General features: G+C 38.6%; 1 protein-coding gene and 1 long non-coding RNA gene across 3 annotated transcripts in view; one reads left to right on the top strand and one right to left on the bottom strand.

Annotated features, from left to right (window-relative positions):
• Nucleotides 1-6,722: 6,722 nt before the first annotated feature.
• Mtmr6 (Myotubularin related protein 6) overlaps nucleotides 6,723-20,740 on the bottom strand; it is a 76,468-nt gene continuing 62,450 nt past the window's right edge. For both annotated transcript variants that reach the window (XM_045727095.2, XM_069314202.1), the window contains 7 exons: nucleotides 19,821-19,962; nucleotides 17,460-17,588; nucleotides 14,542-14,668; nucleotides 12,717-12,821; nucleotides 10,006-10,191; nucleotides 9,505-9,636; nucleotides 6,723-7,030 (listed from right to left, as the gene is read on the bottom strand). In XM_045727095.2, coding sequence (XP_045583051.1) covers nucleotides 6,881-7,030; nucleotides 9,505-9,636; nucleotides 10,006-10,191; nucleotides 12,717-12,821; nucleotides 14,542-14,668; nucleotides 17,460-17,588; nucleotides 19,821-19,962 — 971 coding nt within the window. In that variant the 3' untranslated portion in view covers nucleotides 6,723-6,880. The remainder of the gene's footprint in view (nucleotides 7,031-9,504; nucleotides 9,637-10,005; nucleotides 10,192-12,716; nucleotides 12,822-14,541; nucleotides 14,669-17,459; nucleotides 17,589-19,820; nucleotides 19,963-20,740) is intronic.
• Nucleotides 6,938-9,716, top strand: LOC123745992 (uncharacterized). Its single transcript, XR_011225000.1, has 2 exons — nucleotides 6,938-7,050; nucleotides 9,485-9,716. It is a non-coding gene; the product is annotated as an uncharacterized lncRNA (long non-coding RNA).

Here is a 20,740-nt window from a genome sequence, read left to right as displayed (position 1 = left end):
CTACTTTCTTAATGGTGCAAGCACAATGTGTGAAAGGTCAAAATAATGGCTGCAATACAGAAAGGTGTTCATGTTGGAGAGATCAAATGAATGCTGCTTTACACACAAAGGCTGCAGTATTGCTTTATCAGTCTAAATAGAACATGATTACTTGACAAAAAGTATGATTACAATGGAATGTTTTCAATCTTTAGTGCATAAATTAAGGTACGTGATATAAGTTATACACTATCATTCAAGTACCGAGTTTAAAGTTCAATATGCACCACCACCTTCACAAGGTTCAGTACTTCTTGAGGCATATACTCAGACAGGTGTCAAGATTGTATCTTGATACAGTATATTAAATGTAAATGAGTTAAACTTGGCTGGAATTTGCCTGTTCATTTACTCTAAACATGGCAACAAACTGGATCTCTTTATATTTTTCAGTGTTCACGGTGAATATTAAATATGACATTCAAAGATTTATACAAGATATTCTTACTAGTAATTAATGAGTACAAAGAAAGGTCATATTTGGTTATGGTAAATTTAAAAATATTCATATGAGAAATTTTATACTAAAAGTTTAAAATCAGAATTTGTTACATAAATACTGGCATAATTCAAATGTGTACAGAAAGTGCACATAGGTACAGTACTAAACAAATTGAAAATTGGATCATTGCTGTATGTCTGCCAGAAGAATGGATGTTGGTATACAGTAGTTGATTATGGAATAAAAAATTACACTAGGAAATTTCTAGGTAAATTACATAGGATTTATAATTACTAAACTGTCCAAGAAAGTGAGTAATTAACTAAGGTTCATTATATTGTCTGTCCTCAACCCGTCCTCACACTAGGCTGTTTAAAGCAGCGGTCATCCTCCCCCAAACACATTCATCAATTTTAACATACTGTGTATTAAAAATTGGTTTGTTCCTATATATAAATTATTATTATTATTATACATAAAAATTCTATGTATAGTTAGGCATAGGTTAGGTTAAGTGTTTAGGTTCTGCTGGTGATTATTTGTATTTGAAGTACGTGGGTGAAGTATTTATAGAATTGTGGTTCGAATAGAGGACGTGAATGAAGCACTTCTTCTGGAAGTGTTCGGAAGTCATCAGTTGGGAGTCACTGTGTAAACTGCTTTTCATTTGTAAACGGGGTTTGGTGGCTGGATTAATGAACTTGGATCTTTGTATGCATGGATGGGCTGCTGTCCTGTATTTTTGTCATATGACATATTTGAGGTTTCTTATGGTTTGGTATACAAGTACAGTACAGTAGTATCCTTATTCAATTTATTTCATTAGTTTACTACTTAAACAAACATTTTATTTTTGCAAATAGTTATTCAGCACTTTTATTTTCTTAGGTTGTAGATAAAATTGTCTCAAAGTTGCAGGTTTTAAAATCCTTCCTTATCACTTTGTTGATTCCTGTTATGATTTTCTATTTGATCAAGTTCTTTTTTCTTCTGGCAGCTGGTTTAAGCATTTTACATCTTGGGCTTGCCTTTGTATTTCTTGTGTCGGGTCTGGAAGCAATTTAATAGTATATCTTTGCATCTTTCCTGCATTGTCTCTTTGAGATATGGACATAGACAACTGCTGGATGATTTAATTTAGGTTTCACATGTTGGAATTCTCTTTTAATTATTTCTCAATCAAATTATTTGAAGGTAATTCAGAAATTAGCCATAGTAGTGTAGACCTCTCTAACAATGCTCTTAGTGTGGTCCTCTGTGATGGTTTTACTACCCACGACCAACCACAAATCCCTTTCCTTACCCAAGTTATTTAGACTCTCATCACATTACGTGTAGGTAGAACGTGGCTTGGTATCACTTGTACCACATACCATTACACGGCATTTGTCTACATTGAATCTCATTTCCCATGTATAGGTACATGGGGGAAATTACTCGTGTACAGGTACATGAGTAAGCTTACTCAATAAGCTTACTCTTTCAGTTCAAAACCCAAACTGCCTGTCCAATATAATGTCTGTTGTTCAAAGTTATTCAATTCATTAATTTTCTAACGTTTTTCAGTGATTTAGTTACTATACCAGGCAATACTTTAATGAAGTCTTTTGTCACTATTTTTATAAATGGGGAATGTTTTCTTTCTTCACATGTCTGCAGGGTTCTTCTTTGTAGTATAATGCTTTGAAACTACTGGCAGTTTTGGCCTCTACCACTTCCACTTAATTTTGTTCCAATCGTCTACCACTGCAAAAGTGACCTTTCCGAATTTTGGGGGGGTAGCTTTGTTTAAGCCTATACTGTATTCTCTTGTTCTTGAAGTTGCAGTTTTCAAAATAATATGTCAGTTTTATCAATTCCTGTTACTAATTTGTAAGTAATGATCATATCACCTCTTTTCCTTCTACCTTCTGTATGTGTATTAAGTGTTTCAATTGTGCATGATAATAAGAGCATTGATTTATGAATGCCGATCTGCATAAGTGAGACAGTCACTGTACCATCCAGCCCAAGTGGTTGGTAAGGAGGAGGGGGAGAGGAATATAGTGTTGAGAGTGGAGGCAGTCACATGTTCTCAGCCCCACACATTTGAAATGGGAGCATGTTCATCCTGGATGAAAAGGGGTCAGAGTTTGGTGATGGATGTGAGGGTAGAATGTGGGGGAAGTTGAGCTTTCTCATGCAATGAATTGCAAATGGCTGTTCTCATTATTTTAATTTATATTTTTTATATAATCATTTAAATATTTTCAAAAAAGTACAATGGGTTTGACAGTAGTTTTAGCCTGGTGATGATACATCATCCAATACCAGGTGGTGCATATTGGTACGGGTTAAGGGGGAAATTGAACAAGGTGTTGACATGCTTATCTAGCCTTTAACCCTGACTTTGTTCTTGGTGAAAGGGAAAGAGCAGTAGTTGCTTGTAGCCAAACCAGTAATATATACTCCAGTCCTCCCCAAGCCCTTATTCATATATAAATTCATAAAAATACACACAAGTTTGATGTTTTATTATATATAATTTGTACTTTTCATGTTTAAATAGTTGTTCAGCAGTGAAAAATTAAGGGTCTGGAATGTTTATCTGCCTCAACCATAGCAGTCTAGGGAAAAATAATTTATTTCTTTTACCGAATATTTAATTATTGAACACTTGGTGGGGGGGGGGGAGCACACATCAGTAAGTGGGGTCTGCTGTACCATTAGTCTTAAACTTTGCTAAGGAGCATCTCAATAGCAATTTGCATTAGAAGCTGATGAATCTGATGACTAATAAACGTTGGTGAACTTTGGTGTTCATTTGAACACGCATGCGTCCATTTCTTTAGTGTCATATATATCTCTGCAAAGTGAATCAACGCATAACTACATCAATTTTATATATATACTGTATATATATATATATATATATATATATATATATATATATATATATATATATATATATATATATATATATATAATGTGTGTGTGTGTATGTATATATGTGTGTGTATATCTTAGAGGTTATCTTAGATGATTTCGGGGCTTTTTAGTGTCCCCGCGGCCCGGTCCTCGACCAGGCCTCCACCCCCAGGAAGCAGCCCGTGACAGCTGACTAACACCCAGGTACCTATTTTACTGCTAGGTAACAGGGGCATAGGGTGAAAGAAATTCTACCCATTGTTTCTCGCCGGCGCCTGGGATCGAACCCAGGACCACAGGATCACAAGTCCAGCATGCTGTCCGCTCGGCCGACCGGTATATGTGTATATGTATATACATACATAAGTGCATCCTCACTCAAACGAACCCCGCTCTAGCTAATTTCCGGAAGATCCGAACAAATTGAATTTGATACTAAATGTTCAGTGGAACATATAAATGTTCGACCTAGCGTTGGACGGTGGCTGTCATCTATGAATCACCAAAGTGTAAACAGTTCTAGTGTTTTATTTTGCTTACCCATTGTTACCAGGAAGAAATGGTTGAAGGATGATAAAATGGTGTCAGGGAAAGCAGGTGGTGTCATTGGTGTCAGGGGGCAAGTAGTGTCAATGTTTTGGTTTAGTGTCAGGGGGCAGGTGGTGGAAGTTGTATGGGGAGGCTAGTGGTGTCAGTGGTGGAAGGTGTTGTCAAGGGAGTCAAGTGGTGGAAGGTATTGTCAGTTAAGACAGGTGTTGTCTGGGGAGGCAAGTGGTGGTAGTGGTGGAAGGTGTTGTCAAGGGAGGCAAGTGGTGTCAGTAGTGGAAGTTGTCAAGGGAGGCAAGTGGTGGAAGGTGTTGTCAAGGAAGGCAAGTGGTGGAAGGTGTTGTCAAGGAAGGCAAGTGGTGGAAGGTGTTGTCTGGGGAGGCAGGTGGTGTCAATGTAGAGCTCTGGCCCGAGTTATCATCTAAATGGCAACACGTGGCTGGCATCTCCATGCTCCACCTCAATAGTTCACTCAATGTCTGCTTTTCACCAAATTAACTGAGAAAATGTTACCATTTCAGTTGTTTGCAACACACACCTCTATCATATTCCATGGTCAAAATGAAGAATTTATAATAAATTGTAGTATCAGTGGGGAGGGGGGGTGGAAAGGCATCAGAGGAGGGTGAGAGAGATGCATCCACCCACCAGTTCTGGCTTCTGCAGACACTGCACCACATGCCTGCCTCGATACTAAACTCACTTGATGCTTTTCTCAAAATTTAGGAGAAAAACTTTACCATTTCAGTGGCTTGTAACACATTGCTCTATCATATTCCCTAGTGGCCTAGTCAAAATGAAGAATTCATAATAAATGGTGTCAGTGGTGAGGGGATGTATTAGGGGGTTAAGGAGGCAGCTAGCCTCTATACAGTCAACATTTTTAGGAAGTGTTGGGCTTGGTGAGACGCCTCAAAGTCTGGCCTGAGTGATCAGCTGACTGCTGCCCCACGTGGCTCCCCGCTGCTGCCTCAATACAGCCCATACTAAACTCAAAAATTTTACCATTTCAGTTAGTACATCGCTTTTTATATTCTGTAGTCAAAATGAAGAATTCATGATAAAAAGTGGTGTCAGTGGTGGAGGGTGATGTCTAGAGAAGTCTGGTGGTAGGGGGATGGTGTCAATGGGGGAGGGGTTACCGGAGGTGAGCAGCACCTAACACTAGCAAGGACTCATTGTAATTGAATGCAATTTTTTTTCTTTGTTTTTTAGGGTTTGTTGGGGCCGGATGGATGGAACGAATTACACACTGGAACGAATCGACTTTGTCCCATATAGTTCATTCGAGTACACACACACACACACGCACACATATATATATGATGAAACCAAATTTTGTAAATCTGAATAAATGGACCTCCGTAACATAATGATTTATTTAGCTTGAATAGGCATAAATTATGTTCTGTCAACAGACTTAGATATCACCGGCAAAAGGGGCAGACTATTGCATTTCTCATGTCCAAACTCATATTTTTTTTTTTTTTTTATCACAACTGACACTATCACAGGAAGGCCACACAATGTAGCATCAAATTATTTATGAACTGCACAAAATGTTTTACCTAGCACCTATACTGTAGAAGGAAAAGTGTATGTAGTTCACGGCATGATAGAGGAAGGGGTCCGAGTCATCATTTAACAGAGTACTTTCAGGTCTAAAGGGAGGGAAGGGGGGTCTATGAGCCATCAATTAACAATGTACTGTACTTAGACAATTGAGGAAGAGTGGAGGAGGAGGAGAGGCTGTTATGTGTCCTTAATTAACTGGGAAGAAGGGTGTGATTCATCACCTAACAATGTATGTACCTCTAAAAATGAACAGGGTGTGTAGGGGTAGGAGTCATTGAACATTACCGATATCCACCTTCAAAATTAGACTTTTAATCAACCAACCTTAATTATGTATTCTCTATGCCAACAAATTTCTCCTATCATTATGCACTTGTTTGGACCTTGCAGTGTTTGTTTTACAATATAGAATATACAGTAAATTTAACTATTTTAACAAATTAACAAGTGTATATATATATATATATAAGGAACTTGACTAGCTTTCAATTTTTTTTTTTAATGTTGTCCAGTACCAATTTTCTAAAACATGTGTGATTAGTTTATTAAAGAATAATTTGTTCAAACTAGATTCTACTCAAATTTTTTCATTCAGGAGCATGACAAAGACAAGTCATGACTTTAGAATATATTAACTGCAGAGGTACAGAGTCAACTTGCATTTTTAAGAAAATATAGAGGGGGTAAAAAAAAATTGGGATGGTTTATATGCAAGCTGCATAAACTACCACAAAACACCATTTCTCATTAAGTATTACTTAAGTAGTTACCGAATTTTATGGAACAAGTTTAACATCTTGAGTCTTAAATTCTTGCTATTTATTAACGGATCTTTATTTGATGTAGATTTGTTCTCTGGTGAACACCTGAAATCTAATTAACTGAGAGAAAACTATATGGAATGCTCACAGTTCTCTTAAAGACAATGGCACAGCACTGGTCTGTGTCTTTATTTACTAATATGAATAATTTGTTCAGAATACTTTTAATGTTTAGTAAGCTCTTGCAAGACGGTTTGTAACTAATATGTTAAAGGGAGCTTATAACTGTTCGTCCCCACTGAAGGAACAGGGGGCAAGTGCACACACAGATGATAACCATAATAATTCACTTAAATATTTTTTAAGGGTATAACTAGGGGCATTTACAAAATAAGGGTTTCAGTATACAGCATAACTGGGACCAGCAGTTGGTTGAAAATTAAGTAGGCAGATTATTGGTAGCTCAATATTTATTTAGTCAAAAATTGTCTAGTCCCCTGCAAAACCCATCTGTTCCTACAATACAAAATATTTGGTGGATAACAATTTACATCAATGTATAAATCGGCTGATGCCCGACATCACCGAAAAAGAGGTCCTACGTTGCAGTCTATGGGGTATCAACAGAAATCGAGCGTGTAACATCCTTATAGCATGGTCTGCACACAGGTACTGGCTGCTGACTAAGGTGACCAGGGAGAGCGGCTTTCTTGTCTATGCATCGAGTGCAGAACACTTCTCCACACCTCCAGCAGTGGTGCTGAAAAGAGAAATACACAGGTAATTAATGTTTTTATAATAAACTACGAGAGGGGGGGGGGGGGGGAAGGAGGGGGGGGGGGGAGGAGGAGGAGGGGGGGGGGGAGAGGGAGGAGGAGGGGGGGGGAGAGGGAGGAGGAGGGGGGGGAGAGGGAGGAGGAGGGGGGGGAGAGGGGAGGAGGAGGGGGGGGAGAGGGAGGAGGAGGGGGGGGGAGAGGGAGGAGGAGGGGGGGGGAGGGAGGAGGAGGGGGGGGGAGGGAGGAGGAGGGGGGGGGGAGGAGGAGGGGGGGGGGGGAGGAGGAGGGGGGGGGGAGGAGGAGGAGGGGGGGGGGGGAGGAGGAGGGGGGGGGGGAGGAGGAGGGGGGGGGGGAGGAGGGGGGGGGAGGAGGAGGAGGGGGGGGGGGAGGAGGAGGAGGAGGGGGGGGGGGAGGAGGAGGAGGGGGGGGGGAGGAGGAGGAGGGGGGGGGGGAGGAGGAGGAGGGGGGGGGGGAGGAGGGGGGGGGGGAGGAGGAGGAGGGGGGGGGGGAGGGGGGGGGGGGGGAGGAGGGGGGGAGGAGGGGGGGGGGGGAGGAGGGGGGGGGGGGGAGGAGGGGGGGGGGGGGAGGGGGGGGGGGAGGAGGAGGAGGAGGGGGGGAGGAGGAGGAGGAGGGGGGGGGAGGAGGAGGAGGGGGGGAGGAGGAGGGGGGGGGGGAGGAGGAGGAGGGGGGGGGGAGGAGGAGGAGGGGAGGAGGGGGGGGGGAGGAGGGGGGGGGGGGGAGGGGGGGCTCTCCTCTCCTTTCCTTCTCCTCTCCTCCCCTACTCCTCTCCTCCTCTCCTCCCCTCCCCCCTTCTCCTCTCCTCCCCTTCTCCTCTCCTCCCCTCCCCCCTTCTCCTCTCCTCCCCTTCTCCTCTCCTCTCCTCCCCTTCTCCTCCCCTCCCCTTCTCCTCTCCTCCCCTCCCCTTCTCCTCTCCTCCCCTTCTCCTCCTCCTCCCCTTCCCTCCCCCTTCTCCTCTCCTTCCCCTCTCCTCTCCTTCTCCTCTCCCTTTTCCTCTCCTTCTCCTCTCCTCCCCTTCCCCTCTCCTTCCCCTCCCCTCCTCAGGGGAGGAGGGAGGAGGGAGGGAAGGAGGAGGGAGGGAGGGAGGGAGGGAGGAAGGAGGGAGGGAGGGAGGAAGGAGGAGGGAGGGAGGGAGGGAGAAAGGAGGAGGGAGGGAGGGAAGGAGGGAGGGAGGGAGGGAGGGAGGGAGGAAAGAAGAAGGAAGGAAGGAGGGAGGGAGGAAGGAAGGAAGGAAAGAGGAGGAGGGAGAGAGGGAGGAAGGAAAGAGGAGGGAGAGAGGGAGGAAGGAAAGAGGAGGGAGGGAGGAAAGAGGAGGAGGGAGGAAGGAAGAGGGAGGAGGGGTGCCCTCTCTTCCCCTACCTCCTTTGGGGGATGGGGAGAGGAGTGAGGAGAAGAGGTGGGGAGGAAGGGGGTTCCCTCCTCCCCTCAGTGTGAAGGGGGAAATTATTTATAGATATGCAATAACAAAGCCTTCCCACTTCATTACATGTATAAAAATACAGAACAACTATAATACATAAAGATACGATCTCAACATGACAGTTGGCACCAAGTCATCAGTACAATGATTTTAAATTTGCAAAATTTGAACCAACAAGGTGCATGCATTACGTAAAAAAAAGGGAGGACCCGTTCTCGCAAATTCGTAAAGTCAATATTGACTTATTAACTACGTGCATAGGTGATATACTAAACATAATAGATACCCTTAAAAAGATTCATAGAAAACACCGACCTTACCTAACCTTGTTAGTATCTTATTGCTTCGTAATTACAATTATTACTTAACCTATACCTATTATAGGTTAGGTAATAATTGTAATTACGAAGCTATAAGATGCTTATCTTAAGATACTAACAAGGTTAGGTAAGGTCGGTGTTTTCTATGAATCTTTTTAAGGGTATCTATTATGTTAAGTATGTCACCTATGCACATATTTAATAAGTCAATATTGACTTATTAAATTTGCGAGAACGGGTTGGTTTTTTGGATACCGGGAATGGGACATAATGCAACAGGGACATTAATCACTAACCAAATTAACTGTACTTGTGTAACAATGATGACATGGATACATAACCCTCAAAGATGAGGTAGACACCTCTGCCTCTTGCTCCTTTCTTTTGTAGGAGAAAGTATAGTTAATCAGGTTAGTGATAAATCTAGTCTCTGTTGCATTATGACTTATTTCCTGTCTTTTTTCGTAATGCATGCACCTTGTTGGTTTAAATCCCACAATTTCAATATCATTATGCCGATCATTTGGTGTTAACTCTCATGTTGGGATTGTATCTTGATGTAGTATAGTTGTTCTCTATTTCCATACATGTAATGAAGTGGGGAGGCTTTATTATTATATTGCATATCTTATAATAATTTCCCCCGTCTCACACCTCCCTCCCCACCCCCTATACTGTAGTAATGGCAGTCTGCACCAACCTTGCGACTGAAGTGGTCAAAGGGAGTCGAACAAGAACATTCTCGCACATTCCTGAAGGTCTTCCAGTCGAGTGCCACAGAAGACAAGTTTGGAGAGACTGCCAGCTCGGCTTGGTATGACAACAACTGGTTCTGAAAGTATATATAAAACAAAAATTTGATAACCTTTTATTTATACATGCATATATTTATAAATATTATATATATTGGTAGCAGTCTTTCTTGTAGACATACTGTATATTATTTAATATGACGGAAATGGCGAGTTCAATGATTCAAGCACAAATCTTATATATTTTTTATGTTCTTCACTTCAGAAGGAAGCTGCTTGTAAAATAATAATTATAAGATATGAATGCTGGAAATATTATTAGGCATAATAGCTTTATTTACTGAGAGGAAATAGTTATGCCAGCTATACATTTTAAGTTTAAAGCTGCATCTTCAAAGAGTGGAAATGTCACACTATAATATTATGGTTTACATAATTGTCCCACTTACCATAAACAATTTGCCACTATGTATGAAATGTGAGGGGTTGATGAAGTTGGAGTCGGGGGCAATCTTTTCTGATGTAACATTGGACTCTGCCGAGTTGGAGACTGTCAGAGCACCTACAGACACCAAAGATTCTTCTACTTCACGCATTCCCAGCACGCCTATACTGTCTACCTTGTCCTCGCCATTCTGTTGAGATAGAGAGTCACGAATACTATAGCAGTGAAAATTAGTTCAAAATACAATTGGATATAATCTAAGTGGATATAATCCACTAAGATTGGATATAATCTAACAATTGGATATATAACTAAGAAAGTCTCTAAAACAGTTATTATACTCTCCAAAATCAGATATTATGTTCCTAACTCTGCTCTCATCTCTCTATATTATGCACTAATCTATCCCTATCTCAACTATGGTATCTGTGCATGGGGTTCAACCACTGCAAACCACCTCAAGTCCATCATCACCCAGCAAAAATCTGCTATCAGAATAATATCAAATTCTGCTTTCAGACAACACACAGCCCCCTTGTTTAACTCCCTAAACATGCTAAACATAATCTCACTCCACAAATTCTCTTGTGTCAACTACATTTACAAAACCCTGTTCTTAAATGCAAATCCTTGTCTGAAACTCTTCCTGGACAGATGTAATAGGACCCATTATCACCACACCAGAAATAAATATCTCTTTGATATCCCCAGAGTTAAACTTAATCTGTGTAAACACTCTGTGCAAATAAAGGGACCCAGTTTATGGAACTCACTCCCTACTGAATTGAAAAGCTGTCCAACTTTTACATCATTCAAAATCAATACTAAAAAGTACCTAATTTCATCTTCATAGTTTTTCACTTTTTGCCTTAAAATTGCACTGTATCAATTGCTACCCAATCTCCCAACCTTTATGTTCCCAATTTGAACATCTTTACCATTGTGATCATTGCTGTTTTCTTATATGTGCTGCCAATCTGTTGTATGGTGTTTCTAAATCTTGTTTATCTGTATCTTTTGCTACCCAGTCTCCCAATCTTTATGTACCCATTCTGAACATCTTTACCATTGTGATCATTGCTGTCTTATATGTGCTGTCAATCTGCTGTATGGTGTCTATTAATCTTGTTTAAATTACTAATTAAGCTGTCAATGTAATCAATCAGAGCTTTAATATAACAAAGTGCTTTAATATACTTACTTATCTCTCTCGTCTCATTTTTCTCTTGTAATGTATCTTTATCATTTATCAATTCTGATTGAAATTACCTACTTAAAATTATCTGCTAGATTAAGGACCTGCCCGAAATGCTGCGCGTACTAGTGGCTTTACAAGAATGTAAATACTGTACTATCCAATGTATTCTCACAAACCCAATGTACCTTCTTGTATATATATAAATAAATAAATAAATAAAAATAAATCTTCAGGAATTATTCAATCTTGTAACTAGTCACAAGCTTCCTGCAGTGTGGCATAGTGGTAGCATGCTTGTCCCACACCTCATGATTAATTTACTCTAGAAATGACCCTTGGCCAGAAAGAAATGGTTGGTCACCAATCCTTAACTGTTTGCCCAGCAATAATTGCGGACCTAGTTTACAACCAGGTCCCCAGGTAGAGAAAGTGCAAAGTCAATTAAATCAAGTCAACTCGAGTATCAGAAATGGTTGAGGGCCACTGCGGCTAACAACACTGCAAACCAGGCATGATAGGGCAGATCTTATTGAAACTTTAAATACTAAACAATTTGGAGGATGCTGATCCAGACAATTTCTTTAAAAGGTCAGATGTAACACAAACAAGCAGCAACGATCTCAAGCTCAACAAGCCAGAATGTAGGACTGAGAACGGGAGATGCTTTTTCACCCACAGGGGTTATACTGTAAACCCATGTTATACCCGCCAAAGCTGTAAATCCCGAAACTTTTAAATTTTAAAGTCCAACTGGAAAAGATTAAGGCAAATGGGGGGGACCTTTGACAAGCGGCTTGCTTCCTGTCCTTGTACAGTCCACTACCTGAATTTACCCGAGGGCCACTAATACTAAACTAATTGGCAGGTTATGTTTTACAGTATAGGGCAAGGTTTAACATGAACTATGGGAAGGGAAAGCTCTAAGCCTGCTACAAGAAGTTAGTCATCTATTCCTGAACTCATCAGTTTATAACAGTAAAATAAAATAAAATAAATAAATGGTGGCTTTTAGGTGAAAATCTATATAATATATATCGCTGAATCAATATCTATACATAGACAGTACTGTACAGCAAATATGTAACCTTGTTCATTTACAACATTCACATTATTATTATGATAGTATTTGAGCCCTGCATCAAGTGCTTCAATGTGAGAACATTCAGCACTGTTTCTACAATACTAGTACTGGTACTGTATAATGTTGACTTTTATCAATATTTATACATCTAAGGCATTTGTACTCCTCCTATATTTTGACCCTCAAAAACAACATAAATCTCTCGATCTTCCTAGAGCATTATCACTATATTATATAATTTTGCCTAAAATATTTTGTTATAAATCCTTATATCAATTAAAAAGCTTCCTACACACATCTAGCCCTCTAGGTACACTGTTCTTCATCTAATCTAATTGCTAACCCTAATTACATTTTTATGATTATATGACATAAAATTCAAAAGTATAGAAAACCAAATAAAACTACTGTATAATACAGGTGCTCTAGATATTACCTGCTCTGCATCATCCAAAATGCGGTTGTCAAAATGAGTGCCGGCACCCTTCTTGACTGCGTTTTGTCCTCTTCTCTCAAGTTCATTTTTAAGCCATGTGATGCGCTAGAAAATCAATAAAACAAATATTTATTTTTATAATTTCATCCATCAATTTTCTTTTCCTAACTTAATATACAAGGACCTTGGAGTCAAAATCCATTAATCATTGAAAGTCAAACAACAAATGAAAGCTACAGTAAAGAAAAGCCAACCAAATCCTAGGAATAGTCAACTGAACCTTTGACTTCAAGGAAAAAAAGGTGGTTATTCAACTGTATAACTCTTATGTGCCACCACGTGAATTACTGTATCCAAGCATAGTGACCTTGACATATCTCCTCTGGGAAAACTTCAACACCGAGTGACAAAAATCATCCCAAAACTAAGTCAACTCTCATGCCAGGAACGGTTGGGGGCCACAGAACTAACAACACTGCAAACCAGATATGACAGGGATGATCTCATCAATTTTTTAAAGTACATTACTAAACAATTTGGAGAATATTGATCCAGACTGCTTTAAAAGGTCATTTGTAACACAAAGAATGGTCAACAGTTTCAAGTTCAACAAGCCAAAATGTAGGACAGGAATTAGGAGATACTTTTTTTCACCCATAGTATTGTAGACTCGTGGAACTGCCTATCCACCGAAGCTGTCAATGCCAAAGCATTGCTCATACTAGTACAGTACTGATTTTAAAATCTAGTTCGATAAATTCATTGGAACAACTGGGGGAATATCTTTGATGCATTGCTGCCTTTCTCTTCTTGTCAAGGCCATTCGAGAGATAATGGCCATCAGGTAAACTCCGGTAATAACATGGTACTGTATACACCATATATAAAAACCAATGTAGAAACACATGCAGTCGAGAGCATTAATGCTATTACTGTACTATGATTGTCTTTTATAACTTAGATTTAGATAATTTTTGTCCAAATTATCCATATATCTCATATTACAGACATTTCTTTTATATATTCAGGATATTTTTCTCATATTTGGGATCAAATATGAATCAAAACAAAGATAAAATAAAGTATTCAAACAAAAACAGTAAAATATATAGTACATTAAAAATATAAAAATATGACACGGTATACAAATCTCTGATGCACCTCCCATTTGGCCTACTGTATCCAAGCATGGAGACCTCATCTTCAGGATGACACCTCTGCTTTTTAGAAAGTTGAACTTTCGTAAAAGCAAATGTTGAACACCAGGCAACAAAAATCATCCCAGAACTAAGTCAACTCTCGTACCAGGAACAGTAGCGGACCACAAGACTAACAACACTGCTTTGTAATTAATTACTATGCAATATAGTTATCATGTACTAGTGGCCTATGATTATCATCTAATCACAATTTAGTGTTTCTCTGCCAATGTTTGAATCTACAGTATTTCTGTATGATGTTTCAAGACAGAATAGCAGCAAAGCAGTGGGTTGCAACACACACACCCTTTGAGCTGTGTATGCGTGTATAACTTCTTATGTGTAGTTACAGAATGAAAGCTGCACTCGTGGTGTCCTGTCTTCTCCACACTCTGTCATATAACACTTTGAAACTACTGACAATTTTGGCCTCTGCCACCTTCTCGCTTAACTTATTCCAACCATCTACTACTTTGTTTGCAAAAGAAAATAGAAACTTTCTATCTATTTTTCTGCACTTTTGATTCCTTAGATGTGTGTGTGTGTGTAATTACCTTAGTTACAGGACTACACTGTAACAAACTGTAACTGTGTGCGTGTATGTGCTCACAACTGCAGCAACCCACCTTGGTGAGGAAATCAGCTTGGTCATTGAGTGCTTGAGTATGCTCAGTGGTGGCAGCCAGCACATCTCCCAGTGGCTCTCGTGGGTGAATACCATTCTCAAACCGGTTGTACATCCCTCTCCAAAACCTGTATATGAAGACAACATTAAGTATTTAACATCACAGTATATCATCAATATAAAAACTGTAGATGGGCTTAACTTTTCTTATTTTTAAGAGCAAGATTTCTTTCAGAAAATTACAAATAAAACATTAAACTGTTTTAATGTTAATCACTTACAATATTGTAAAATTACAATATTGCAAAACAATATTGATTTACAATATTGTGACTAATGCAGCAAAACACATGTATGCTTCAACAACTTAACACTTACTCTGGTTCTTTTCATTTTAATTTCAACACCCTAATACACAATGACTATTTAACAATAGTAATGATAAATAATAATTTTCAAGGAATAAATATTCGAGGAATCTTAAATGATCTCTGAATGAAATCTTAATCTTAAATGATCTTAAATGAAATGATCCGTAAATGATCTCTTTCCAGCAGCACGAGGCTCGATCAATCTGAAAGACTCCATGAAAATCCAGTGTGTCATTTCAGCGCCAAGTGTAAAATTAATATGCCTATATAAGAAGTAAAACCAAAACAACACTTTGTAGGATCCTTAAAAGATGAGACTTTCCACGTTATAACATGATAAAAGGGCAGTAAACACTGAATGAATACTTTACATCAATGTTCACACTAGAAACATTAGACAATATCCAATTACTAACAAATATTTGAAGGTGAAGAGAATGAAGTAAGGGATATACCCATAATGTGACAATCAGGAAAAACTTTAATAAACTAATAGACTCAAAAGACCCAGGTATGGAGGGAATTCAATCCAAAGTCATAAAGGAACTGGCAGATGAACTATACCCACCACTGAAACTACTTTTCAGAAAATCTCTAGCCCAAGAGACAGTTCTCCTATATTGGAAATATGCAAATGTCACCCCTTTTTTCATAAAAGGCAGAAAGAGCTCTGCAGAAAACTTCACCTTCACATCTGCAAGCTCATGGGGAGAAGCCTGAGGGAGGGAACTATTCACCATCTCACAGTTAACAATCTTGCTAAATCAATACAACATGGGTTGGTTAAAAATAGATCCTACCTTAAAAACCTGCTCACAGTTTTGGAAACAGTAACCAGCTATTCAGACAAAGGACTCGTGGAATAAATGGTAGAATACTAGAATGGAAAAAACAATGGTTCAAACAAAGAATACAAAAGGTTGTGCTACATGAAAATGAATCCGACTGGAGAAATGTGGCGAGTGAGGTATTGCAAAGCTCCATTTTGGGGCCAACCCTTTTTGTCATTATACATCAATGACAAAAGTGAGAATATTGCAAACCACACAGTGTCATCAAATTTGCAGATACACTATGATTTATGATAAAGTTGGAAGTGAAAATATTGAGATCTTACAAAGAGATCTACATGAACTTCACAAATAGTCAGAAGACTGGCAAATGCTTTTTAATATTGAAATATGCAAGACCTTACATATTTGGCATAACAATCCTCATCATGACAAACAAATTAAGAACATTGCCTTGCAGCAGATTGAAGAAGAAAAGAACCTTGAAGTCAGATTCAATTATTCACTCAAAGTTCCACAATAAGTGGGAGCTGAGTAAAAAAAAAAAAACTAACCAAACCCTAGAAATAATCAAATGAACCTTTGACTTTAAACAAAAGAAGGTTGTTATTCAACTGTATTAAATCTCTGGTGTGCCCCTACTTGGATTATTGTATTCAAGTAATGAGACCTCATTTTAAGAAACTTCAATGCCGGGAACAAAAAATCCTTTCAGAACTAAGTCAACTCTCATACCAGGAACAGTTGAATGCCACAGGCCTAACAACACTGCAAACCAGACATGACAAGGTGGATCTCATCGAAACTTGTAAAATACTGAACAATTTGGAGAACATTGATCCTGGTAATTTCTTCAAATGTGAGATGTAACACGAACAAGGAGCAATGGTTTCAAGATCAACAAACTACAATGTATTACAGAAAACAGGAGATGCTTTTTCACCCATAGTGTTATTATCCCATGGGTTGCCTACCCGCTGGAGCCGTAAATGCCAAACCTCTGCTAAATATTAAAATCCAGCTTGAAATAGCAATCAGGACAACTGGGGGAACCATTGACAAGCTGCCAGCTTCCTGTCCTCATCGAGGCCACTTGTGTGTTAGTGGCCCCCTTCAAGTAAATATTAGGCAGATATTAGGGTTAGTTAAACTTAATAGCCTTGAATGTCAATAGGCACATTTACAACTTAATCCTTACCTATATAAGAAGCCAATGTAACTCATACAAAAGGGAACTAATGGGAACTATTGTACTAGTCTAGCTACTCGATTAATTACCGACTGTAGTCATTTCGGCTGGTAATTTGACAATTCCATAAATAAGAGTTAAAATAAAATCTAGAACAAAACCAATGGATGAGGATCAAGATTCTCTCTATATTAAGACATTTTTATTATGAATTATAATTTTCTTATGGCACAGAGATTATGAACTTGAGAAATGTAACCCCTTAATTATCTGTTTTGTGTGTCCAAGAAATGCCATTAAGATACCAAGTAAACACCCAGATCCCTAACTAAATCGACAAGCTTCAAACTACCATTAGCATTGAACTTTTCTTCAAAGCAAACCCAAAATGCAAAGAAATTGCCAATCTACAATTCTTAAAGGATAATCCTTCATAATCAAAATTTATCTTTACTCAATTTACATTAATTATTATTTTTAATCAATAAACTTTCTCATCATTGTGTATATTCCACAAAATGTTAACAAGAATCTTGTTAAGACCACAAAAATTCCTTTGAAATCTTACCTGACACTTTGAGGACAGAGATTGAGTCGCAGAACATCAGCAGTAGAATCTTTTCGATAGAGAGGATTCTTGTGCTCACTTTGGTGGCATCTCAAGTAGCCCCACAGTGAGTATGTTCTGTCTGCTAATCTGTGTGAAAAGGTTTGTATAATATAAGCAACAGTGATTACCATTTACTGTGTTGTAGAGCCAAAAACATATTTTCAGACTTTTGGGTTATTTAAAAAAGTTTCTAGTAGAACTATGAAAGAGATAGTGAACACCACTGTTATGAAAGAGCAGTGGAGATAGAGCAGAAGAGGCAGACTAACAGAGGTAGAGAGTGGCAAGACCAAATGTGAGCATGGGACCTAGTTTGTCTACTAGCCTTCCTAGATATTATATAAGTACCTTGCATGCACCAGATCCACAGTTGCACCAATTCAATATCCTAGAATATACATATACTGTATCTCTGACATTTTTAAGGTATCATTGCACAATGCTGAGTAAATGCAAATAATGTGTCAGTGATGGCTTCAACAACCAAGAAACCCAAGAAAAAAGAATCATAGGATGACTTTTTGAAAGCAAAGGTAATAAAGAAGGTTGAGATCAACATCCCAAGGTGTGTTATGTTCACTAATACAAGTGAACAAGTCAACACTTTCAGTGTCTCGGTATTACAATTGGCTTCCTTCTCAATTCACAATGAGGAATCCTGGGTAGGATAGAAATGGTAGGGCATGTTTCCTTTCACCTAATGTATCTGTTCACCTGGCAGTAAATAGATACAGTACCTGGGAATTAGGCAACTATTGTGGAGCTGCATCCTGACAAAAAAATTATTAGATCTCTGATCATTTTTCTCAAAGTGAAGGTGATACAGTAATAAATAACAGGAAGACTGTTAGTGAACAAAGTACCTACATAGTAATGCAGTGTGAGGGAGGAACAGGCATACATGAGGCAACACATAAGAGAGTGGTAGGCTGGCTGCTCATGGAGAAAGCTAGAGGAATGCTATAAGCAAAGGAACATTACTTAGCAGTGTTTTGTATACTGGTGGATCACTTAGACACTTCAAAGATCATCATGTTTTTACCTTTATTAGAGTACTGTATGTAGGGAGAGGCCAGTCAGCTGGTACTATGCTTTTTCACCCATAGGGTTATAAACCCATGGAACTGCCTACCCAATGTAGCTGCAAAATTTTAGGACATTGCTGCAGTTCAAAATACAACTGGATAAAATCATCGGGAAAAATGGGGGACCTTTAACAAGCCGCTGGCTTTTTGTGCCTGTCAAGGCCACCCGAGATGGTTCCTTTCAAATAAATTTGCAGAGATCCTGCAGGATAAATAATCACTCAAGCAAATATTAAATATTGGCAAAACAGGTTTATACTGTTTCATTGTGGCAGCTGTTGAATAAGGAAACTATGGCTCATAGAAGAGAATGAATACTTGGGTGGTTACAAGTAGAGTAAAGAAGTGTAGGTAACTCATCAACTACTAGCCCCCTTCCCCGACAAGTCAACTATATTAACAACCACTTGGCCCATCCTCCTAAAAACTATAATACTCATAATACTATTTGGTCTAAAGTATCAGTACCAGCACTTTTGGGCTGCAAAAAAGGTTCATATTTGGCATATTTTGGAATTAGTCCAAATTGGACTAATTAAACAACCTAGCCAAATGTGTCTTAAACAAATCTAAGCCTAATATATGCAATTTTGGGTCTGATATACTGTAGTACACATGTGCTGTTCAAGGTCTAGGAATGCTTAAGTTCGAATTTTAGCCTTTTGCATGACTATAAAATTAATAGTAAAAAATATGAACTTTCTTTGGATCCTAGAGTACATATTAGTACTCTCAACCAAATAATTGCTGTAAATACTACCATTTTAAGAGGATGGGTTGCAACCACTATACAAACCATCAAGACAACTATCCATCATTGACACATCTCAAATTTCGCAAAGAGAATGAAAACTTCTCATTTTTGTGGGGGTGGGGGGGGAAAGAGTCCATTAAATTTTGTAGATATAATAGAGTTTTCTGAGGATCGCAGTCTGGAGACATCCATAAAGCTAATGTGGGTTAGCATTATTCTATTCAAAACATTGACATTTACTCAGTCAAGCTAGTTTAAGATGTAAATAATTAAAAAAAAATAAGGAGAATGATAATAGGCTAATTAATGGATGTTACAAATATTTAATACCTGTAATAACAATGAATTTATTTATTTATTTATTTATGCATATACAAGAAGGTACATTGGGAATGTGAGGATACATAATATGGTAATTACAATCTTGTAAAGCCACTAGTACGCGCAGCATTTTGGGAATGAACAAAGAAAGCTTCTTACCTTAGGTCAATTCTGTCTTTCTGGCAGTTACCAATGAAGGTTCCAAACTGGGATGAATACACATGGTCGTGAAGGACAAGCAGGTATCTCTCATTAAACTCAAATGCTGAAGGCAGGATCTGCTGCAGCTGCCATACACAGTCTGGTGGGTGACAAATACAATTCTTGGCTTCCTTTTGTAAGATAACTATACAGTACTATATTAAATAAAGAATTTATCATAGTTAAATGATGCACAGTATTAACTGACAATTACTTTAGGTACAGGTGTAGATTTGTAACAAAAATTTACAAGATAAAATACTATAGCAATGACAGAGTCATATTATGAAATTTGCAGATGATAGGCCCACACATATCTATAGGGAACATTTAGAGCAAAATTTCATTATGTAATTTTTCTAAACGTCACAAATTTACCCGAATTTACATAGGGACCACCATCTCTAGAGATCTAGACAGTTGTGACGCCAATGATTTGTCAAAAGTATTCCCATTTTCCTTGAGAATATTTTACAGTTAAATTTCTTAACTGTAGCAATGTCTTAGTATTTATGAGTTTAGCGTGAACATGATTCCACGAGTTTAATCACCCTTTGAGTGAAAAAGCATCTCTTATTATTTGTCTTATATTGTGGTTTGTTAAGTCTGAAGCTGTAGTCCCAGGTGGGATTTACATTGGACATTTAAAAGAAGTGGTCTGGATTAATATCTTCCAATATAAAAGGGTCTCCAATAGATCAGCTTTGTCATATTTGGTTTGCAGTGTTGTTAATACAATACTGTGGCCCTCAACCATTCCTAGTATGAGAGTGTTGACTTCTGGGATAATTTGTGTGTTTATGTGGTCATTCTTTGTTGAAATTTTTCCAAAGTAGTTATGTCCTTTTGAAGGCGAGGTCTACATGCATGGATACAGT

This window comes from Procambarus clarkii, chromosome 78 (assembly GCF_040958095.1).
Source record: "Procambarus clarkii isolate CNS0578487 chromosome 78, FALCON_Pclarkii_2.0, whole genome shotgun sequence".
Lineage (NCBI taxonomy): Eukaryota > Metazoa > Arthropoda > Malacostraca > Decapoda > Cambaridae > Procambarus > Procambarus clarkii.
The sequence above is the reverse complement of the archived record's forward strand: the minus strand, read 5'-3'. Positions and strand labels throughout refer to the sequence as shown.